Here is a 24,932-nt window from a genome sequence, read left to right on the forward strand (position 1 = left end):
AATAAAAATAAGAAGGGCATGAGGTAAATGTCCCTGGGTTCAATCCCAGAAATAAAATAAAAATAAATAAATAAAAAATAAGCCAGGCATGTTGGCACATTCCTGTAATATCAGTATTTGGGAGGCTAAGGCAAGAGGATCATGGCTTCGATGTGAGGTCCTCTGGCAACTTAGCGAGATCCTATTTCAAAATAAAAAATAAAAATAGGGCTGGGGTGTAGCTTGGAGGTAATATGACTCCGCGTTCAATCCCCAGTATCAGATACACGCACACAAAAGGGTTAGGGGTGTAGCTCAGTGGTAGAAGGCCCTAATTCCTAGTACTACAAAATACATACACATACATACATACATACATACAAACATACATATATACATACGGCATAAGAGAGTTCCAGGCCCCTTCCATCTCTTCTGCCATGTGAAGAAACAGAGAAGGCACAAAAATAAGGAATACCTTCTCAGCAGACACTAAGACTGCTGGTGCTGCAGTAAAGCTTAGACTTCCCAGCCTCTAGAGCTGGGAGCAATACATGTTTGCTCTGCATAAATGATCTTGTCTGAGGCATTTTGTTTTAGCAGCAGGAATGGACTGAGCTGGAAGATCATCATGAAGGGGCTTCCTGAAACAACTGCTCTGGGATGGAGGAAGCAGAATCTGGCTGGCATGCAGAGGGAGCCTGAGGAAACCTTCCTTGGAAAGGCCTGGCTGTGCGGACAAGAGAAAGACCCACAGGTTGGGTCAGAAGGCTGGGGAGGCTTGATCCTGTTTGTTCACCCAAAGCAACACTCCTAGTAGTCACTCCATAAATGTCTGTTGCAGTAAACTAACTTAAGATGAGCTTGAGCCCGGAGTGGTGGTGCACACACGGTGGTATGCAATCCCAGTACTTGGGGAGGCGGTGACAGGAGGATCACAGCTTCAAGGTAAGCCTCAGCCACTTAGTGAGATTCTGTTTCAGAATAATTTTTTTTAAAAAAAGGCTGGGTGTATAACTCAGAGGTAGAATGCCCCTGGGTACAATCCTCAGTAAGGGAAGGAGGGAAAGAGAGACAGAGGGAGGGAGGGAGGGAGGGAGAAAAAAATTAGCTTGAAGGTAGAGGGAAGGGACAGTTGATGGCAGTAGACCCTGGGATGAGGAAGTTGACAGTATACATAAAATGTTTTCTTTCTTCCTTTTTTTTTGTGGTACTGGGGATGGAACCCAGGGGCATTCTACCTCCAAGCTACACCCCCAGCCCTATTTTCCTTTCTTTCTTTTTCTTTTTCTTATTTTTGTGGTGCTAGAGATGGAGCCCAGGGGCATTCTACCTTCAGAGCTATGCCCCCAGTCATATTTTTTATTTTTCACTTTAAAACAGGGTCTCACTGAGTTGCAAAGAGCCTCAGTAAGTAGCTGAGGCTGGCCGTGAACCTGGATCCTCCTGTCTCAGCCTCTGGAATGCTGGGTTACAAGTGTGTGCTACTACACCTGGTTTATTCTTTATTTTTGAAACAGGGTCTCACTGAGTTGCAAAGGGCCTCACTAAGTAGTTGAAGCTGTACTAGAACCATGATCCTCCTGTCTCAGTCTTCCAAATGCTGGGATTACAAGCGTGCACCACCACACCCAGCTATTTTCTCTTTTCTTCTTTCTTTCTTTCTTTCTTTTTCTTTTTCTTTACTTTCTTCTTTCTTTTTTCTTTGTGGCACTGGGGATGGAACCCAGAGGCATTCTACCTTTGAGCTATACCCTCAGCTCTATTTTTTATTCTTTATTTTAAAACAGGGTCTCACTGAGTTGCAAAGGGCCTCACTAAGTAGCTGAGGCTCTCAGTGAACCACAATCCTCCTGTCTCAGCCTCCTGAATGCTGGAATTACAAGTGTGCGCCACCACGCCCAGCTTGCTTGCTTGCTTTTCTTTCTTTCCTTTCTTCCTTCCTTCCTTTCTTCTTTCTTTTTCTTTCTTCTTTCTCTCTTTTTCTCTTTCTTTCTCCTCTTTCTTTTCTTTCTTTCTTTCTCTTGGTACTGGAGATTAAACTACACTGCAGCCCTTATTTATTTATTTATTTATTTATTTATTTATTTTTGTGGTACTGGGGGTGGAACCCAGAGGCTTTCTACCTCTGGGCTACACTCCCAGACCTATTCTATATTTTTATTTGGAAACAGGGTCTCACTAAGTTGCTGAGAGCCTCACTAAGTAGCTGAGGCTGGCTTCGAACCCGTGCGGTCCTCCTGTCTCAGCCTCCCAAGCGCGGGGATTACAAGCGTGCGCCACCACGCCTGGCTCACTGCAGCCTTTTTTTTTTTTTTAAATTTTGAAGCAGGGTCTCACTAAGTTGCTGAGGACCTCAAATCTGTGATCCTCCTATCTCAGTATCCTAAGTACTAGGATTACAGGCTTGTGCCACCTTGCCTAGTTCTTTCTTTTTTAAATTAAGGACAAGGCCAGGTGACACATTTATAATCCCAGTACTTGGGTAGCTAAGACAGGAAGATCACAGATTCACTGTCAGCCTCAGCAATTTATCAAGGCCCTCTGCAACTTAGTGAGACTGTGTTTCAAAAAATCAATAAGCAAATAAAATAGAGGTAGGGATATAGCTCAGAGGTAGGATGCCCCCTGGGTTAATCCCTAGTACCACATACAAGAATTTAATTACTTTTTTTTTTTGGTGGTACTGGGGGTAGAACCCAGAGGCTTTCTACCTCCGGACTACACTCCCAGACCTATTTTATATTTTATTTGGAAACTGGGTCTCACTAAGTTGCTGAGAGCCTCACTAAGTAGCTGAGGCTGGCTTCGAACCCGTGCGATCCTCCTGTCTCAGCCTCCCATGCATGGGGATTACAAGCGTGCGCCACCGCTCCCGGCTAGGAATTTAATTACTTAAGAGACAGGATCTGGCTATATTTCCTAGGTTGGCCTCAAACTTGTCATCCTACTGCTTCAGTCTCCCAAGTACCTGGGGCTATAGGCACAGGCCAGCTCCATGAGTTAAATCTTGAAAGAGGACAGGAGTGCTTCTTTGTTAAAAATGAAGAGGAGGAAAAAAAAAAAAAAAAAAAAATGAAGAGGAGGAAGGACGACAGGGAGCCTGGTTGTGGAATATCTGGTATGTTAGCTAGGACAGGGGCATTTCTCCAGATAGATTGCATGACATAAAGGGGTTGCATGATTTTATTCTCATCGGTATCACCTCCAGTTCATGACTTTACTGGAACCAAGATTTAACATTTAATATTTGGGGGTATATATTAAGTTGCTGCTATTTTTTCTGTGGGTGGAGAACAGGGTAAGTTAGCTTCTTATAGTTAGTTCTAAAGTAAAAAAATCTTTAATGGAGCAGGGGGGAGACGCTCAGTAGTAGAGCATGTGCTTAGCATGCTTGAGGCCCTGGGTTCACTCCCCAGCACCAAAATAAATAAGTCTAGTGGCACCCCACCTGCTATCTCAGTATTTCAGAGGCTGAGTCAGGAGGATTGCAGGTTCACAGCCAGCCCGAACAACTTAGAGAGACCTTGTTTCAGAATAATAAAAAAGGGCTGGGAGGTATAGCTCAGAGGTAGAATGCCCCTAGGTCCAATCCCCAGTACCATAAAAAAGGGAAGGAAGGAAGGAAGGAAAGAAAGAAAGAAAGAAAGAAAGAAAGAAAGAAAGAAAGAAAGAAAGAAAGAAAGAAAAAAGAAAACTTTCAGTAGATGGTAACCCATTTTTTTTTTTTTTTTTTTTGCAGTACGGGGGATGGAATCCAGGGACATTCTACCTCTGAGGTACACCCCCAGCCCTATTTTTTATTCTTTATTTTTGAAACAGGGTCTCACTGTGTTGCAAAGGGCCTCACTAAGTAGTAACTGAAGCTGTCCTTGAACCATGATCCTCCTGTCTCAGCCTCACAAATGCTGGGATTACAAGCATGTGCCACCATGTCCGGCTTGATGGTAACCCATTTTAAAGCTAGGCTAATGCGGGTCAACTCCAAGACCCCTCCTGGACTACCCTTGCAGGTAAGAGGACCTCAACACAAGCACCTGTTGCCCTTTCAGTCCCTTCAAACACCTGTTATTTCCTATTCCCTATGTGTCGCTCAGTGTGCTACATATAGCATGTACATGATTTTCAAGGAAAATGGTATTGTCCCCATTTAATGATGGGCAACTACAGTGCAGAGAGGCCAGGGCTGTGCCCAAAGCTGCTGATCAGGATTCAGGATTTGAGCCCAGGCTAAGTGCTTTGTACCACACTGGTGGGTTTGGTTTTTGCTCCAGGGCCCCTATGTCTATAAATGGACCATTTTACACCCTTTCTCTGCAGTATACCCCTTCATCATGGCCTTCTCTTAAGCTATACCCCCATTTCCCTAAATAAACCTCTTATATCACTCTTAAAAAGTAAAAATAAAATAAAATACAGCCGGATTTAGTGGCACACACTTGTAATCCCAGTACATGGGAGGCTGAGACAGGAGAATAGCAGGTTCAAAGCCAGCCTCAGCAACTTAGCAAGGCTCTCAGCAACCTAATAACTCGTTTCCAAATAAGAAATAAAATTGGGCTGAGGGTGTAGTTTGGAGTTAGAAAGCCTCTGGGTTCAATCCCCAGTATTGAAAAAAAATTAAAAGCATAAAACAAAATAGAGGTTGCACCAGTCATATTGATGCAATCCTGTAATTCCAGTATTTAGGAGGCTAAGACAAGAAGATCGCATGTGGGAGGCCAGCCTCAGCAACTTAGCCAGATACCGTCTCAGAAATAAAAACTAAAAATGGATGGGGGGTGTAGCTTAGAGGTAGAATGTCCCTGGGTTCAACCCTAGTACATAGATGATAGATAATAGAGGTAGGTGTGGGGAGAGGAGATCTCAACCCGGCATCAATCTGCGGAGCTCCACATTGTCAGTCTTACATATGGGCTTCTAGGTGGTATTCAGCAAAGGACAAGCTTTGGAAGAGAAAGGAAGCGACATGTAGTGGCACTGCTCTCACAGGGTCTGAAATTCTTGGGTAAAGCATGACTTTTCTCAAAACATTGCTCCAGAAATGTTTTGCTGCGATGCACCTGGCCCAGTTCCCCCTGCCCAGCAATCCATTCTCCATGCGACAGCCAGTGATTCCCCAGTCTCTACATACTGCTTTTCTGCTTAGAAGCCTTCCAACTACATGTTGGCAAAAATCTTTGTTGTCGTTTAGCATAGCCTACAAGACCCTCAGTGACCCGAACCCCCATCCGCTCTTCCAGCTACTCCCCAGCATCTCACCTCCTGCCAAACCTGCTGGCTGACTTACAATTCCTGGCACTTGCTACACTTACTGGCCAGCTCCCACTCATCCCCGGAGCCTCAGATCCGGCATGACCTTCCTCCCATTTCCGATACCTCTGGGCTGGGCAGGGCGCCTCCCTCACTCTTCCTCAGCACCCCCTTCTCCCAGCCCTCCTGTTTACCTGCCACAGCCCCGACTCCCAACCGGCTTCTGTCCTTTCTTCCCAGTGTCTGCCACTAGAATGCAGTTTTTTTTGAATCCTCCGCTTAACTCCTCTAGAAAGACGTTTCTCAGGGAATTTGTTCTTTCTCTTGGGGTAAGCATACCAGTCCTGCCTCGAAAAGCATACCAGAAATGCCAATGGCTTGATGTTAAGCATGGAGAGTTTTCAGCATGGGAGTTTGTCCCCTGCAGCCAAACCTCAATTTTACATGGAGGAGGTAGGCTAGGCGATATATCTCATGGTGAAAAAGATCTGCAAAATAGCTGACTATGGGAAAAACTATCAAAGCCACTTTTGAATCTTCCAGTTGACTTAGTTTTCATTTTGGTAAGAGCAGGATAGATGCTTGTTTCAAATCTACAAATCTGCCAAAGGATACTTAGTTTGAACTGTTCCTCTGAAGAGGGGACTGTGGTTGTAAGTGTCCTTTGACCTGGGTGTGGTGGCACACACCTGTAATTCGAGTTCTTAAGAGGCTGAGACAGGAGACTGAGGCTGAGTTCTTAAGAGGCTCATGGTTTGGAGGCCTCAGCAATTTAGTGAGACGTTTTGATTAAAAAATAAAAAGGGCTGCCGGGCGTGGTGGCGCACGCTTGTAATCCCTGCGCTTGGGAGGCGGAGACAGGAGGATCGCGCAGGTTCGGAGCCAGCCGCGCTGGCTTAAGAGACCCTGTTTCCAAATAAAAAATATAAGTCTGGGAGTGTAGCCTGGAAGTAGAAGGGCTTCCAGGAACCCCAGTACCACCAAAATAAATACATAAATAAACAAATAAATTAATTAAAAAAAGGGCTGGGGGTGTAGCTCAGAGGTAGAATGCCCCTGGGTTCAATCCCCAGTACTAAAAATAAAGTGTCCTTTATAATGCTCAGTACCCACCAATTTTCCTTCCAAGCCAGGTGCCCAAAGATTCAGCCATGTGGCAGGAAGGCCTTGACTGCCAAGCTGTCTTGAGCCCACTCACCTTGGCAGTCGTCATGGGGAGGCAGTGGAGCAGAAATCACAGCCCTGCTTCAGTTAGCCGGTTTGCATCTATACAATGAGCACAGAATTGGAAGGGGTGAGGCCAGATGCCAGAATACGGGAACTGCTCACTTGCCCTTTCAACCATCAAAGAAGAGTTCATTTCGAAGAAGCAAAAGAAAATGCTGTATTACAATCTGTAAGTATGGTTAAGGTGTAGTGCCTAGAGACGAAGGGGCAGGCTGGAAAGAGCAACAGGAAGGGTTTGGATCATTCCATGGATGAGAAGAACCTAACGGGTTATTCAGGGAGGGTAGAAAAGTTCCCGACCAAGGGTTGCAAACAGGTCCCCCCAGGTAGAGATGGATGCCTAGATGGGTGGGCTTGGGGTGGCATTTCTGGGCTGTTTTGTAATGACTTAGTTTCTCCCTATGTTCAAGGCCTGGCTGAGGGGCCTGGAGAGCAAAAGCATCCATTGTAAGTGCTGCTGGAGCCTCCAGGGACCTGGCGCTATTTTTTTTTTTTTTTTTTTTTTTGGTACTGGATTCCTGGAAACCCTTCTACATCCTGGCTACACTACCAGACACCTATTATTTTTATATTTTCATTTGGAAACAGGGTCTCTTAAGCAAGCGAGACTGGCTTCGAACCTGCGTGATCCTCCTGTCTCTGCTTCCCAAGCGTGGGGATTACAAGCGTGCGCCACCATGCCCGGCTGATCTGGCGTTATTTTTTAAAAGGCACAGCTCTCCAAGGTGGTATCGATCTCCAGCCACCAACTGCATCTCCCTGCTTGCAGGCTGAGTCACCCCCTCGTATTGTCTTTAATTCACGCTATTTCTGAATAGAGCAGTTTTCCCCACTATGACTTGTGTATTAAACAAAAAATTTTATTGTGGAACTGGGGATTGAACTCAGGGGCATTCTAACTATGAGCTGCACCCCCAGCTCTATCTTTTCTTCTTTATTTTGAAACAGGGTCTCACTGAGTTGCAAAGGGCCTAAGTAACTGAGGCTGTCTGAGAACCATGATCACCCTTTCTCATTATGCTTTATTTTGAAATAGGGTCTAAGTTGTGGAGGGCCTAAATTGCTGAGGCTGGCTGTGAACATGTGATCCTCCTGTCTCAGCCTCCCCAGTACAGGGATTACAAGTGTGCGTCACCACACATGGCTTAAACATTATTTTATTTTTTTGGTGGTATTGGGGATGGAACCCTTCTAACTCTGGGCTATACTCCCAGACCTATTTTTTTTTTATTTGGAATCAGGGTCTCTTAAACCAGCAAGGCTGACAAACCTGAGCAATCCTCCTGTCTCTGCCTCCGAAGCACAGGGATTACAAGCATGCACCACCAAGCCTGGCTAAACATAATTTTTAAAAACGTGGACAAGACCCTCTAATATGCCCAAACTAGGGAACGTAGAGGATACCAGTGGTACTCCAGGTAATGGAGGGGAAATACCAGCAAAGCTTGAATGGAAAGATAGGGGAGGAGGAAGACTGAACTTGATTAATGAGGGTATACATCCGAATATGTGTAAAATTATGAATATAGCATGGTTACCCTGGACAATCATTGGTGGAAGGGGTGAAGGGAAAACAGGGGTTGGGGGGAGAGGGCACCAAGTATAGTTTAAATGTATACCACTTATGTTCAATAAATTGTGGACAAGAAAGGGTATCATGGGGGAAAAGTGGGTGTGTCTCATTGAAGGGCACAAGTCAAGTCAATTACATGACTCACCAGAAATAGCAGAAATGTAAATGTGTAGACATTGCATGGGCACCACCTGTAGGTCCCCCTGCATGACCATTCCTCTAGCATGAGACTTGTACCAGAGGCCAGATCTGGATGTCAAAGGGCTAAAGAGACAGGTGAACTCTGTGTACAAGATAAAGGGAAAAAGACTCTGGCTATGTGCTCTGAAGGTGAGGCCCAGAGCCTAGCCTGGATCACTAGCTATTGGCCATGGATGGATGACCTCTTCCCGGCACATGCGCAGCTCCTCCTCCCCACCATGGTTAAAAAGAACAAAAAAGGCACTCAGAGCACACATTGTCAGTGAAAGAAAAGATTCTGCTTTAATATACTTAATCAGAGATATCTTAGAACACAACCCAGGAAGGCCTGAGGAGTCTCAGGAGCAGGTGGTTGGAGGCTCACTACAGGCAAAATTAGCAGAGGTGGGCAGGTGGTTAGGCCTCCCTCTGCACCAAGAGTTTGCAGTCTTATTAACTCTCCAGATGCATGGATCCTCAAAGTCTGCGATACCCCCCCCCCGGGGGGGGGGCTGGGGATGCCAGAATGGTGGAGAGCAGCAGTAGTCTCAATTGCAAATGGAGGACTGCTGAGCAAAAACAAAGGGGCCCTGGAAGTGCCAGCAGGGGAACTCATTGTTTCTTTCCTGAAAAGGGGATGGCGAGCCAGTAAGTCTGAGAATCTATGCTAGTGAATGCCTTCTAATATGCCTAGAGCTTCTTTCAGCCTGCCCAGAAATGGCTGCTGGGAGGTTTAACTTGCGTTCTCAAGAAGGACCACGTTCTGTGCTCCTAACTCTTCAGTCCTGTCGCTTTCGAACTCGGTCCCAGGCCAGCTGGGTCCCGGATTCTCTCTCAGTTAAAGTGTCCTACAGGTACCTGAGTCAGGCCAGAACAAGGTCAGCTCCTGGAAGGGCCACGTTGTGTCGAAAGATGCCTCTCTTTCGGTGGGGCGCTGAGCAACTCAAGGATGTGGCTTCGCCACGGCGTTGCGGGCCCTCGGAGCTCTCTCCAGTGTCTGTCACCCTCAACGGTCCTGGAAGAAGGGAAACAGATGGCGGAAAAGGCCGTTCATATGTGCCACCCGGCTGCCGGCGGCATCCTTCTCTGGGGCCCGTGGGGCGGCTGCTCTGGTACTGGTGTTCGCGGCCGTTGAGCTTCGAGCGCTTAGGGTCCGTCTCAGCGTCCACATAGAGGTGCTGCTGCTGTTGTTGTTGGCGTTGTTGCGCTCGCTGCCGCGTGCCACCTCGCAGTCCTCGGCGCCCGCCAACTCGCGCAGCCTCGGGGGCGCGTTCGGCCGCAGGTAGTGGCAGGCCCGGTGACCACTGTGGTCGCGGCGCGTGGGGTCGGCGCCTAGGGCGCCCACCAGCACTTTGATGACCATGTCGTGGCCCTGCAGGGCCGCCAGGTGGAGGGGCGTCAGGCCGCCGCTGCCCGGAGCGCTCACGTCGAGCTGCAGTCCGCGGCGCTGGGCGAAATCGTGCACCAGGATGAGCTCCTCGTGGCGCCCGTGCTTGGCCAGCCAGTGCAGCACCGTGTAGCCAGTGATCGGGTCGTTCCGCAGCAGCAGCCCCGGCTCGGCCTCAAGCAGCTCGCGTAGCACCTCGAAACGGCCCTCGGCGGCCGCCAGAATCCACGCGTGCTCCCGCGGCTCCAGGCACAGTCCGCTGCCGCCGGGTCCGCCGGGCCCGCCCTGCGACTGCTCCTCCGCGCGCTCCTCCGACAGCCACCCGGCGGAGACCGGCCTCAGCAACCCCCGCAGCGCACCCCGCCGGCGCCCTGGCCCCACGCCGGAGAGCAGCAAGGAGCCCTGGAGAGGGAGCTCCCGGGAGGCGGCGGCGCAGCCCTGGTACCTGCCCAGGCTACCGGCGCCCACTCGGGGGGGACGGGGCTGCGGGGCGCTCCGCTGGCTCAGCGCCGTCCGCGCCACAGTGTCCCTGGGCGCCGGGTGCGCGGCCACCCGAGGCTGGGCCATGGTCTAGCAGCTGCCGCCGCGGACGTCCCAGGGTCTAGCGATCATTGCCCTTCCCGGGCCCCGCCGGGAGAGGAACTGGCGCTGGCTGTGGGGAAGGAAGCGGCTTGAGCAATTGGGCTGGGAGGGAGGGAGCAGAGGAGGGGGAGGAGGAGGGAGCGAGCTAGGGGAGGGCCCCCGGGCGGGCGCTGGGGGGCGCGGACCACTAGGAGGTCCTGCCAAGTCCCCAGGGCCAGTGGGGCTCCAGTGCCACTGGGAGCACCGCCACCGCCGCCTCCCGGGCTCCCGCCGCCCCACCCCGGACGGCCAGGTGAAACTGGCAGCCCTGCCTCCCGCACGGTGCACGCGGACGGCCGAAGGCGGGCTCGGGGGCGGGCTGCGAGGCCGCCAGCTGCCACTGCAGCCAGGGCTTCGAGCATCCCAGCTGCTTCTGAGGTGGCGGTTCTGGGCTCCTCCTTCTCTGTGGCCAGACCTGCCTCCCGGAGCTCGATCTTTGAGCCCCTGGGCTCTGGCTCTCCGCCCCCTTTCTTCGCCTCACCCCTTATCTCCACGGGAATATCCCTGCACTTTGTCCCCGAGCTGACTCTCGCGCGCTTGGCCTCCAGGAAGGCAGCCCGGCCGCCTCCTGGCTCAGGCTTCTCTGCCCTGCCCTTTATATGTCCTTGACCCTCTGGGCAGTCCCTAGCGCTGCCCGGGGATTCCTGTGGATAATCCCGAGATTGTGGTCTAGTGCACAGACCTTCGAGGGAACCGGGTAGAGGCGTTTCCATGCCGCCTCACCGCTTTTTGCTCCGCACTTTGCCTGTTTCCCCCTCCTCCCTCAGTAATTCGCCCTGGTTAGCCAGAAGCAGCAGCTACAGGTGGATCTGAGTCAGAGGCAAAGAGCTCCCTGCCGTCTTTAGAGATGCATCCCTGCTCTTTCCCGGAGGGAACTGCTGATTTCTGCAAACTCAAAGCTTCCATGCTTTTTAAAAAGGAAGCTGGGCGTGGCGGTGTACACCTGTATTTCCAGAACTTGGGAAGCTGAGGTAGGAAGGTGAAAGGTGCGGCAGCTAAGGATAATTGTGTGTGTGCGTATGTAACTGGGGATTGAACTCTGAACGGCACCAGCCTTATTTCTATTTTACAGGGTCCCTCAAGTTTCGAAGGGCCTCACTATGTTGCTGAAGGTGTCCTCAAATATCTGCTCCTCCAGTCTTAGCCTCCCAAGTACTAGGATTACAAGCGTGCACCACCATGCCTGATTTATTTTTAATTTTGAAACAGGGTGTTGTTAGCCGGGCGTGATGGCACACACCTGTAATCCCAGTACCTAGGAGACTGGGAGAAGAGGATTGCAGGTTCTAGAACAGCTTCAGCAAGTATCGAGACTCTCATCAACCTAGTGAGACCCTGTTTCAAAGTAAAAATAAACTAGGGCTGGTGGTGTAGCTCAGAGGTAGAATTGCCCCTGGGTTCAACCCCCCGTATCACAAACAAACCAGGGTCTCACTAAATTGCTGGCAGTTTCACTAAGTTGCTGAGGCTGGTAGCAAGTCTGTGATCCTCCTGTTTTAGCCCCTCAAGTACTGGATCACAGGCATGCACCAGGGACCTGGCTATGTCACCTCTTTTAGTCCTCTCAATGACTTCAGGAACAAAGTATCATTCCTAATTCCAGTTTGCAGATATGTTAGACTACTTAACCAAGGTCACCCAGCAGGAAGTGGCACCACAGCTCTGTGTGACACTGTCGCCTTTGTTCTGGCACAGAGGGACTGGCATTTAAGCCAGGCTTATCAACTGGAAATCACTCATGCAAAGCCCAAATTTCAGCCAAATAGATGAACTTGTCCCAACCTGGGCATATTTTCCCTTTGCCTTCCTTCTCTACCCGGGACACTTCTCTCACACCTTCTGTCTAGGGAGTCCTCCTGTTTTTTTAAAGTGGGCTTCCATAGCCGGCCATGGTGGCACACACATGGTGGCACATGGTGGTACATGGTGGTACCTTGGGAACCTGGGATGGGAGGACCACAGGTTCAAGACCAATCTCAGCAATTTAGCAAGACACTCTTTCAAAGTAAAAATAAATAATAAATAAAAAGGACCAGGAAGTATCTTGGAAGTAGATTGCCCCTGGGTTCGATCCCTGTACCTGCCCCCCAACCTCAAGGTGAGCTTTTGAGCCTGCCTTCTCTAGCCAGCCTCTGCTTACCTTCATCTACAGTCTTCCTCTCCTTCCTCAAGGGCAGTTTCTAGCACAACTCTGGCATCTGGCAAAGATCGTTGTGTATTATATTTCTCTCCTCTTGCTGTAACATGTTGATTAAGCTATAAACTCTTTGATTAATATATCATATCACCTCTGTGCACCCAGTAGGTGCAAAAAAACCCCATTTGTTATGTTGTTGTGGTTTGGCAGTTTGGGGTATGATTGTGTGTGTTTGTGGGGGAGAGGGACTGTGTACCAGCCAGGCCACCAAGCTCACTCCTTTGACTCTGCTCACACTAAATTGGTAGGTCAGTAAAGACAACTCATAAATTTGGTCAATTCATACAAATTTAAAAAAATACTGATTAGCCAGGCATGGTGGTACTTGGGAGGCTGAGACAGGAGGATTGCAGGTTCACAACCAACCTCAGCTACTCGGTGAGGCCCTCCACAACTTAGTGAGACCCTGTTTCAAAATAAAGAATAAGCCGGGCGTGGTGGCAAAAGCTTGTAATCCCAGCATCTGGGAGGCAGAGACAGGAGGACCACGGTTCGTGGATAGCCTCAGCTACTCCTTAATGCCCTTTGCAACTCAGTGAGACCCTATTTCAAAATAAAGAAGACAAAAATAAGCTGGAGGTGTAGCTCAAAGGTAGAATGCCCTTGGGTTCCATCCCCAGTACCGCAAAAAAAAAAAAAAAAAAAAATATATATATATATATATATATATGTATATGTATATAAAATAAAAGTGAGATGTGGTAGTGCATGCTTGTAATCCCAGCATTTGGGAGGCTGAGACTGAGGATTGTGGTTAGTGGACAACCTCAGCTGCTTACACCCTCCACAACTTAGTGAGACCCTGTTTCAAAATAAAGAATAAAAAAAATAGGGCAGGAGGTATAGTTCAGAGGTCGAATGCCCCCGAGTTCCACCCCCAGACCTACAAAATAAATAAATTAATTAAATAAAAAATAAATAATATAAAAAAGGACAAAAGACAATAAAAAAGAATAAAAATAGGGCTGGGGGTGTAGCTTAGAGGTAGAATGTCCATGGGTTCAATCCCCAGTAACACACACACACACACACACACACACACACACACACACACACACACAATACTGATTACTAGAGCCAGACACGATGGCAAATAACTATAATCCCAGTACTTAGAAGGCTGAAATAGGAGGGGATCACAGGTTTGATTACAGGCTTAGCAATTTAGCAAGACTCTAAACAACCTAACAAAACCCTGTTTCAAAATAAAAAAATAAGAAGGGCAGGGCATTGTGGTGAATGCCTATAATTCCAGTATTTGGGAAGCTGAGACAGGAAGATCACAGGTTTGAAGCCAACCTCAGCAATTTAGTGAGGCTCCAGAAACTTAGAGACTCTGTTTTCAAATCAAAAAATAAAATAGGGCCAGGCCTGGTGGCACATGCTTGTAATCCCAGCATTTGGGAGGCTGAGACAGGAGGATCATGGTTTGTGGCCAGCCTCAGATACTTAGTGAAGCCCTTTGCAACTCAGCGAGACCTTGTTTCAAAATAAAGAATAAAAACTAGGGCTGTGAGTGTAGCTTGAAGGTAGAATGTTCCTGGGTTCCGTTCCCAATACCACAAAATAAATACATAAAATAGGGCTGGAGGCATAGCCCGAAGGTATAAACCATTCGGTTCCATCACCAGTACTACAAAATTTAAAAATAAAACGGGCTGGGTTGTAGCTCCAAGTTAGAGCACCCTTGGGTTCAATCTCCAGTACAATATCTACATATCTATCTATCTGTCTGTCTGTCTATCTATCTCTATAGTGATTAAGTGGTTTCTTCCTTGAGCCGACTGGCCAACGCCACCACATGACCTTTTCTGACTCCCCAGAGAGCAGATCCAGACCCAGAGTGGGCCTCAAAATTTCAGGCTTTCATTTTCAAAATGAGCCCTGACTGACAAGCAGCTCCTTCCGTTGCTCTGAAAACGCCTCTCTGCAACCTCAAATCTGTAAACACTAAACCACACACAGGCACACATACTTCCAGAGGATGCAAACAGCTGCAGCAGTCTTTTTTTTTTTTTTAATCAAAATGCCAGTGCAGGGAATGCAAGATGGAAAACTTTTCGGGCTATTAATTTTCCTCGCCACTAAACAGCAATTCCCTATCAGCCTTAATAATATCTCTGGTTCCAGTTCAAAGACTGCAAAAGCAGCTGCCTGACCAGTGCCACAGTACCATGACGCAGTGCTCCTGTTTAACTCTGTGGCCAGAAACCGGAGCCACAGTGCCACTCTGGCAACAGGCTTCATCTTTACTTAGCAAGTACTTCCTACCAGCTGCACACCCAAACACCTTGGTGTAGTAGAGACAGTCTTCGGAGTTTGATGCCAGACATGAGCTACAGGGAATAGAAAACAGAAGGGATACAGTTAGGCATAGTGGCGCAGACCTGTAATCCCAGTACTGGGGAGGCTGTTCAAGGACAGCCACCACAATTTAGCGAGACTCTCGGCAACTTAGTGAGACCCTGTTTCAAAACAAAAAATAAAAACTGGGGGTATAGCTTAGAGGTAGAATGCTTCTGAGTTCAATCCCCAGAACAATAACAACAACAACAACAACAACAACAACAACAACAACAACACAATAATAATAATAAACTGAGTGTGGTGGCGCAGGCTTGTAATCCCAGCATTTGGGAGGCTGAGACTGGAGGATCGCAATTGGCGGACAGCCTCAGCTACTTAGTGAGGCCCTCTGCAACTCAGTGAGACCCTGTTTCAAAGTAAAAAATAAGTCGGGCATGGTGGCGCACACTTGTAATCCCCGCGCTTGGGAGGCTGAGACAGGAGGACCGCACAGGTTCGAAGCCAGCCTCAGCTACTTAGTGAGGCTTTCAGCAACTTAGTGAGACCCTGTTTCCAAATGAAATAAAAAAATATAGGTCTGGGAGTGTAGCCTTGAGGTAGAAAGCCCTTGGGCCCTTAGGTTCCATCTCGAGTACCAAAAAAAAAAAAAAAAAAAAAAAAAGAATAAAAAATAGGGGCAGAGGATATATCTCAGAGGTCAAATGCCCCTGGGGTTAATCACCAGACCCACTACTACTACTCTACTACTACTACTAAATACAGTGTAAGTTTCCTTTCCTCCAAAGATCTGTGCTGCTATCCTATGGTTAGCAATGAGAGAAATCACCTGTTCCACAGGGCATGGCTATGAGTGTGTGAACCAGAGTGGATGACTGAGTGGTTGGTGTGTGCTTGTGTGCAAGTAACTACGCACGTGCCATTTGCCCTTCCCAAGTGTTAAGCCTTTACATGAGATCTCATATTGAGTACCTTTCTTTAGATTACAGAACAGGTCACATTTAGTGATTGCTTTAAAAAAAAAAACTTGTCTAAAGAAACACTTATACACTGTGGGTGGGATTTTTTTTTTTTTTTTTGGTGGTACTGGGGGTGGAACCCAGAGGCTTTCTACCTCCAGGCTATACTCCCAGACCTATTTTAAACTTTATTTGGAAACAGGGTCTCACTAAGTTGCTGAGAGCCTCACTAAGTAGCTGAAGCTGGCTTCGAACCTGTGCGATCCTCCTGTCTCAGCCTCCCAAGCGCAGGGATTACAAGCGTGCGCCACCACGCCCGGCTTCTGTGGGTGGGATTTTAAATTAATACAAACACTCTGGAGATCAAGATGGAGGTGCTTCAGAAGACGAGAAATGAGCTGGGTGTGGTGGCTCACGCTTGTAATCCCAGTACTTGGGAAGCAGAGACAGGAGGATTTGGGTTCGCAGCCAGCCTCAGCTACTTTTTAAAAAATATTTTATTTGTTTTAATATTTTAGAATTAATCTGAAGTCAAAGCTGAACACAATTATAGTTGCAGAATAAAATCATATAAATCTAGATTATGTAAAAGTAGTAATACAACAAAATCAAGTTGACATCAGGTGGTAGGAGTCATATTCCTCATATTTCAGAGGGGAACATTAACATATCATATATAAAGCTAATAAACCAAGGAACACAATTATATGCTTGTTATCTAATATAATACTACCGAACACCAGAAAACTATTTTTAAAAAACAATAAGTTTAAAGTATTTACCATTGGGGAGAAGAGCTAGAAATTGGAGAAGAAAAGAAAGCTTTTGTTTTTCATTTCAAGGTATTTTATACCTTTTTTTTTTACCATGTGTAGTTTATTTTTTATTTTTTATTTTTTTGGTGGTACTGGGAATGGAACCCAGGGGCTTTCTACATCTGGGCTATACTCCCAGACCTATTTTATATTTTATTTGGAAACAGGGTCTCACTAAGTTGCTGAGAGCCTCACTAAGTAGCTGAGGCTGGCTTCGAACCTGCGCGATCCTCCTGTCTCAGCCTCCCAAGCGCGGGGATTACAAGCGTGCGCCACCATGCCCGACTACCATGTGTAGTTTATTTTTAAAATAACACATAAAAGTAAAAATGGGAGTGGGGAAAGGAAGTAACATGGCCCTCCACAACTTAGTGAGACTCTGTTTCAAAATAAAGAATAAGGCTGGGCATGGTGGCGCACGCTTGTAATCCAGTACTTGGGAGGCTGAGAGCGGAGGATCGTGGTTTGTGGACAGCCTCAGCTACTTAGTGAGGTCCTCTGCAACTCAGTGAGAGCCTGTTTCAAAATAAAGAATAAAAAATAGGGCAGGGGATGTAGCTCAGAGGTTGAATGTCCTTGGGTGCCATCCCCAGACCCACAAAAAAGAAAGAAAAAAAAAAGAATAAAAGAATCAGGCAGGGGTGTAGCTCAGAGTTAAAATGCCCCTGGGTTCAATATCTAACACCACACACACACACACACACACACACACACACACACACACACACACACACAGACTAGAAATGAGCTGGGCATTGTGGCACATGCTTATAATCCTAGTACTTGTTGAGTCCCTTCACAATTTAGTAAGATCCTGTTTTAAAACGGGCTGAGCCGGGCGTGGTGGCGCACGCTTGTAATCCCAACATTCGGGAGGCTGAGACCGGAGGATCGCAGTTTGCGGACAGCCTCAGCTACCTAAGTGAGGCCCTCTGCAACTCAGTGAGACCGGTTTTAAAACAAAGAATAAAAAATAGGGCAGGGGGTGTAGCTCGGAGGTTGAACGCCCCTGGGTTCCATCCCCAGACCCGCAAAAATAAATAAATAAAAAATAAATAAATAAATAAAACGGGCTGGAGGTGTAACTCGGAGATGGAATGCTTCTGAGTTCAATCTGCATTACGAGAGAGAGAGAGAGAGAGAGAGAGAGAGAGAGAGAGAGAGAGACACTGTTTGTTTCAAAAAAATGAAAAAATGAAGTAGGGCTGTGTAGCTCAGAGGTAGAATGCTCCTGGAATCAAACTCCAGTAACACACACACACACACATGTATATGCATACCCACGCACGCGTGCGCACACCCACGCACAACTATACCATGCAAATCAATGCTTATAGCAGCATAATTCACAATAGCCAAATTATGAAACTAATCTAGATTTCTGCCAGCATTTGAAAGGATAAAGAAAATGTGATTAGCCAGGGGTGGTGGAGCACATCTATAATCCCTGTACTTGGGAGGTTGAGACAGGAGGATCACAAATTTGAGGTCAGGCTGGGCAATTTAGTAAGAGTCTGTTTCATTTTTTTTTGTGTGTGTGTGGTACTAGGGGTGGAACCCAGGGGCTTTCTACCTCCGGGCTATACTCCCAGACCTATTTTTTATATTTTATTTGGAAACAGGGTCTCACTAAGTTGCTGAGAGCCTCACTAAATAGTTGAGGCTGGCTTCGAACCTGTGTGATCCTTCTGTCTCAGCCTCCCAAGCGCAGGGTGGCTTTGAACCTGCGCGATCCTCCAGTCTCTGCCTCCCAAGAGTGGGGATTACAAGCGTGCACCACCACACCCAGCTAGAGCCCAGAGGCTTTCTACCTCCGAGCTATACTTCCAGACCTATTTTATATTTTTTATTTGGAGACAGGGTCTCATTAAATTGCCCAGAGCCTCACTAAGTAGCTGAGGCTGGCTTCGAACCCGTGCGATCCTCCTGTCTCAGCCTCCCAAGCGTGGGGATTACAAGCGTGCGCCACCACACCCGGCTGAGACCCTGTTTTTTTTATTTTTTTGTGGTACTGGGGGTGGAACCCAGGGGCTTTTCTACCTCTGGGCTATACTCTCAGACCTATTTTATACTTTATTTGGAAACAGGATCTCACTAAGTTGCCGAGAGCCTCACTAAGTAGCTGAGGCTGGCTTCGAACCCCTGCGATCCTCCTGTGTCAGCCTCCCAAGCGCGGAGATTACAAGCGTGCGCCACCACGCCCTGCATTGTAAGACTCTGTTTAAAAAAAAAAAGGACTGGGGATGTCACTCAGAAGTAGAATACCCCTGGGTTCAATCCCCAGTACCACAAATAAAGAAAGAAAGAAAGAAAGAAAGAAAGAAAGAAAGAAAGAAAGAAAGAAAGAGAAAGGAAGGAAGGAAGGAAGAAAGAGAGAGAGAGAGAACTATATATACACATAGTGGAATTTTATTCCACCATAAAGAAGAATGTAGCTAGGTGTGGTGGCACACTCCTGTAATCCCAGGACTTGGGAATTCTAAGACAGGAGGATCACAGGCTCGAGGATAGCCTCAGCAAGTAGTGAGACTTTCATCAACATAACGAGATCCTGTTTCAATAGTAAAAAAAAAAAAAAAAAAAAAAAAGGAAGCCGGGTGTGGTGGCCCATAGTACTTGGGAGGCTGAGACAGGAGGATCACAGGTTTTCAGCCAGCCTCAGCTATTTTTAGCAAGGCCCTCTCTCTGCAACTTAATAAGACCCTGTTTCAAAATAAAGAATAAAACTAGGGCTGGGAATGTAGCTCAGAGGTAGAATGTCCCTGAGTTCCATTCCTAGTGCCATAAATAAATAAATAAATAAAGCCGGACATGGCAGCTCACACTTGTAATCCCAGCACTTGGGAGGCTGAGACAGGAGGATCATGGTTTGCGGACAGCCTCAACTACTTAGGCCCTCTGCAACTCAGTGAGACTCTGTTTCAAAATAAAGAATGAAAAATAGGGTTGGGGGTGTAGCTCAGAGGTAGAATGCCCCTGGGTTCCATCCCCAGACCCGCAAAATAAATAAATAAATAAATAAATAAATAAATAAATAAATAAATAAATAAATAGGCTAGGGTGTAGATTGGCAGTAGAATGCCTGGGTTCAATCCCCAGTGCCCCCCACTCACACACAGAGAAGAATGAAATTGTCATTTTCAGGAAAATGGATGAACTTGAAGCATTATCTGTTTTTCCTTTTTTTTGTGTGTGTGGTACTGAGGGTGGAACCCAAGGGCTTTTCTACCTCCGGGCTCTACTCCCAGACCTTTTTTATATTTTATTTGGAAACAGGGTCTCACTAAGTTGCCGAGAGCCTCACTAAGTAGCCGAGGCTGGCTTCGAACCCGTGCGATCCTCCTGTCTCAGCCTCCCAAGCGCGGGGATTACAAGCGTGCGCCACCACGCCCGGCTTGAAGCACTATCGTAAGCAAAATCAGCCACAGTGAGATACTCCAGGGTCCTATGTTTTCTCTCTTAGGTGGATGGTAGAGAGACAAGAGGAATAAAGAAGGCAGCTCATAAAAATAGCAAGTAAATCCACAGAGTAGAGAAAGGGGACCAGGGAGAGGGAGGAGGGAAAGGAGAGGGATGCTACCCGAGAATGAAATTGACCTCATTATGTTACCTGCATGTGCCTATATGTAACAATAAATCTAATTATTATGAATAATTATAAGACACCAAAAATAAAATTAAATTAGAAAAGAGAATGAACTCTAACGTAAACCATGAATTTTTTTAAATCAATGATCATGTATCAGTGTTGGCTTATTAATTGTTAGAGATGTACCCCACTAAGTTGCCAATAACAGAGGAAAGTGGAGTCTTGAAGTATAAAGAGATACATGAAAGCGCTATACTTTCTGCTCAATTTTCTACAAAACTTTCTATATAAAGCCTGCCTTCCTTCCTTCCTTCTTTCCTTTCTTCCTTTCTTGCTATCTCTGGGAGATTGGACTCAGAGGCATTCTACCTTCGAGCTACACCCCCAGGCTGATTTTATTTTACTTAGAAACAGAGTCTTCCCGGGTTGTTGAGTCTCAGTACTCTCTAAGGCTGTCCTCAAACCTGCTATCCTCCTGTCTTACAGGGATTACAGATGTGCGCCAGCAGATGTGGCTTATAAACCAAAACTTTCCTAAAAGATAAAGTTTATCGCTGGCTACTGTGGTACATGCCTGTAATCCCAGCTTTTGAGAGGCCGAGACAGGAGGATCATAGGTTGGAGCCCAGCCTAGGTAACTGAGCCAAGACCCTATTTCAAATTTAAAAAAGCAAATAGGGCCGGGCATGGTGGCGCACACTTGTAATCCCCGCGCTTGGGAGGCAGAGACAGGAGGATCACGCAGGTTCGAAGCCAGCCGCCCGCGCTGGCTTAGGAGACCCTGTTTCCAAATAAAAATGTAAAAATAGGTCTGGGAGTGTAGCCCGGAGGTAGAAGGGCTTCCAGGAACCCCAGTACCACAAAAAAAAATTAATAATAATAAAAAGCAAATAGGGCTGGGGGTGTAACCTGGAGGTAGAACACATCTGTCCTCAATTCCCAGTACCACAAAATGCCTATTAATTTAAAAAAAAGTAATGAATGCAAGCCGAGCATAGGTAGCGCACGGTTCTAATCCCAATTCTTGGGAAGCTGAGACAGAAGCATTGCAGGTTCAAGGCCAACCTCAGAAATATAATGAGACTCTTAGCAATCTAGCAAGATCGTCTTTCAAAATATAAAATAAGCTGGGAATGGTGGCGCATGCTTGTAATCCCCACGCTTGGGAGGCTGAGACAGGAGGATCACATACGTTTGAAGCCAGCCTCAGCTACTTAGTGAGGCTCTCAGCAACTTAGACCCTGTTTCCAAATAAAGTATAAAATGGGTCTGGGAGTGTAGCCCAGAGGTAGAAAAATCCCTGGATTCTACCCCCAGTACCACACACACACACACACAAAAAAAAAAAAAAAAACCCAGTTCTTACCCACCCTTTTCTGGTACTGGGGATTGAACCAGAGGGACATTCTACCTCTGAGCTACACCCTCAGCCCTTTTTAGTTTTCGTTTTGAGACAGGGTCTCACTTAAGTGGCTGAGGGTCTCACTACCTCCTGTCTCAGCCTCCCAAGTCCTTGGGTTAGAGCCATGGACCACCGCACTTGGCCTCATTCTCCTTTGTGTGCAGGGAGGCAGCCTGACACCTTGCTTGTGGCGAGCCGCCATTAGAAGATGGCGCCGGCTTCCTGCCTCTGAGCTGGATTGACACATGGCTGTGCAGGAAGCAACTCCATATTTGGAGGCTAAGGTTATGTAACGCATGACGTGGTGGTGGTGGTGGTGGTGGTGGTGGTGGTGGTGGTGGTGGTGGTGGTGGTGGTGGCGGCCTGACGAGCATGAGCCAATGAGTGAGTGAGACGTGGCAGGGAGTGATTGGGAGGGTTAATGTTTATAATGCCCTGTGCGAGGCAGATCGCCGCCACTCCGCCATTCTGCCATTCTGCCATTCCGCCATTCCGCCATTCCGCCATTCCGCCATTTTCTTCGACTTGTATCCTGAATAAACGGCTTGCAAGAAGAGCTTCGTGTTGCGTCTTAATCGCTGGTCGAGGGACGCGACACTTGCTGAATTAATGCTGTGTCAACCTTCTGTTTCCAGCCAGAGTGTCCCGGCCCGAGTTGTATTGTGTGTGATTCTCCTATGGAGAACGCAAGAATCCACTGGCCAGCATCACAGGGTGAAGTGGGGAGTTGCAGAGTCTGTGAACCAGGCAAGACCTGAGCTCATCCTATTTCATAGCCCACCACTCACACCCCTTCACAATTTGAGCCCCTTAGAGTAACAGCTCCATCGGGGGAGCGCTTCCTCTGTGCCACCACCGCTCCACATTTACATGTATCGACGCACCGAATCTTCAAAATAACCTTATGAGTAGGTTCCATTATTACAGCCAGCTTTCAGATGGGGACATTGAGGACACATGCCTTGCCCAAGAATGCACAGCATGTGTGTACTAGAGTAGGGATTCCAACCCAGAAGGAAGGGCCAGGTGATTAGGTATTTAGCTGATAGCTTTTGTGTGCTTGTGTATGGTGCTGGGGATGAACCTGGGGCTTCACCCACGTTAATCAAGGGCTTTACTGAGGCGCTACATCCCCAGTCCTTATGAAAACTTTATTTTATGTTATTTTTGGTCCTGGGAATTCAACTCAGGGGCATTCTATCTCTGAGCTACAACCCCAGTTCTTTTTTTTTTTTTCTTTTAATTTTGAAACAGGGTTTCACTCGAAACTGCAATCTTCCTATCTCAGCTTCCGAAGTACTGAGATTACAGATGTGTGCCGCCATTCCCAGCTATAGTCTTTTCTTCTGCTATTTGCAGGCTCTTCTCTTGTCAAAGCTTGCCTTGGCCCTTGAGTCCTCCAAATATGAGAATTCAAAACATAAAAGTAGCTGGGTGCCGGGCGTGGTGGCGCACGCTTGTAATCCCCGCGCTTGGGAGGCGGAGACAGGAGGATCGCACAGGTTCGAAGCCAGCCGCGCTGGCTTAGGAGACCCTGTTTCCAAATAAAAATATAAAATAGGTCTGGGAGTGTAGCCCAGAGGTAGAAGGGCTTCCAGGAACCCCAGCACCACCAAAAAAAAAAAAAAGTAACTGGGTGTGGTGGTACACGCTTGTAATCCCAGTACTTTGGAGGTGGAGTTAGGAGGATCACAGGTTCATGGCCAGGTAGCTTTGAATAAAACCTATTGTCCTGACAGTTTAATTCTGAGTATTTGTGGAGCAGAACAGTGGAGCCAGGCATTTTTTATTAATTTTATTTATTTAGTACTGGGGATGGAACCCAAAGGCATTCTACCTTTGAACTAAAACCTTTTTTTTTTTTTTTTTGGTGGTACTAGGGTTCCTGGAAGCCTTTCTACCTCCGGGCTACACTCCCAGACCTATTTTATATTTTTATTTGGAAACAGGGTCTCCTAAGCCAGCGCACGCGGCTGGCTTCGAACCTGCGTGATCCTCCTGTCTCTGCCTCCCAAGCGCGGGGATTACAAGCGCGCGCCACCACGCCCGGCTAAAACCTACTTTTTATTTTTTATTTTGAAACAGAGTTTCACTGAGTTGCAAAGGACCTCACTAAGTAGTAGCTGAGGCTGTCCTTGAACCACGATCCTCCTGTCTCAGCCTCCCAAATGATGAGATTACAAGCGTGCGCCACCATGCCTGGCTCCTTTTACTTTTTTTAATTTTTAATTTTTAATTTTTAAGCCGGGCGTGGTGGCGCACACTTGTAATCCCAGCATTCGGGAGGATGAGACCATAGGATCACGGTTCACGGAAAGCCTCAGCTACTTAGCGAGGCCCTCTGCAACTCAGTGAGACCCGGTTTCAAAATAAAGAATAAAAAATAGGGATGGGGGTGTAGCTCGGAGGTCAAATGCCTCTGAGTTCCATTCCCAGACCCGCAAAAAAAAAAAATAAATTTTTAAAAATTTTAAAATTTTAATTTAATGTTTTGTAGTACTGGGGATGGAACCCAGGGGCATTCTACCTCCGAGCTACACCCCATCCCTATTTTTTATTCTTTATTTTGAAACCGGGTCTCAGTGAGTTGCAGAGGGCCTCGCTAAGTAGCTGAGGCTGTCCGCGAACCGCGATCCTCCTGTCTCAGCCTCCCAATTACTGGGATCACAAGCGTGCATCATGACACCTGGCATTTTTTTTAACTGGGTTTTGCTAAGTTGCTGAGGCTTGCCTCGAACCTGTGATCCTTCTCTCTCAGCCTCCCAAGTAACAGGATTACAGATGTGCCCCATTGCACTTGAATAGAGCCGGCTCTTGCCGTTCAATCCAAGTTTATTTACTTACTAATCTTACTTGTTTACTAATCCAAGGCCTCTAAGTTCATTCAATTGATCCATTGCAGCCTCTGTTTTTGGCTTGTCTGGTGTGTGTGTGTGTGTGTGTGTGTGTGTGTGTGTGTGTGTGTTACTGGGGACTGCACCCAGGGGTGTTCTACCTTTGAGCAACACCTCCAGCCCTTTTTAATTTTTCTGTGTGCGGTGGCGCACGCTTGTAATCCCAGCACTTGGGAGGCTGAGACAGGAGGATCGCGCAGGTTCGAAGCCAGCCTCAGCTACTCAGTGAGGCTCTCAGCAACTTAGTGAGACCCTGTTTCCAAATAAAATACAAAATAGGTCTGGGAGTGTGGCCCAGAGGTGGAAGGCCCCTGTGTTCCATCCCCAGTACCACAATAAATAAATAAATAAATAAATAAATAAACAAACTTTTTAATTTTTGAAACAGAGTCTCACTAAATTGTCGAGGCTGGCCTCACTCCTGAGATCCTCCTGTCTCAGTCTCCCAAGCACTGGGATCACAGGTGTACACCACCGTGCCCAGCTGGTTCCTGCTCCTTTGGAACTCTGGCTGCTCCCAACAGCCCCAGGAAGGACCTACCCCAGATGGGC

The 24,932-nt window shown here is 47.3% G+C and overlaps 1 protein-coding gene across 1 annotated transcript; it reads right to left on the reverse strand.

Moving 5' to 3' along the window:
• Positions 1-9,218: 9,218 nt before the first annotated feature.
• Positions 9,219-10,166, reverse strand: SOWAHD (sosondowah ankyrin repeat domain family member D; the record flags this gene model as incomplete). Its single annotated transcript, XM_080719170.1, has 1 exon — positions 9,219-10,166. The coding sequence occupies one exon, from the start codon at positions 10,164-10,166 to the stop codon at positions 9,219-9,221; it is 948 nt and encodes a 315-aa protein (XP_080575296.1).
• Positions 10,167-24,932: the final 14,766 nt, after the last annotated feature.

This window comes from Muscardinus avellanarius, assembly GCF_963383645.1.
Source record: "Muscardinus avellanarius genome assembly, chromosome: X".
Classification (NCBI taxonomy): Eukaryota; Metazoa; Chordata; class Mammalia; order Rodentia; family Gliridae; genus Muscardinus; species Muscardinus avellanarius.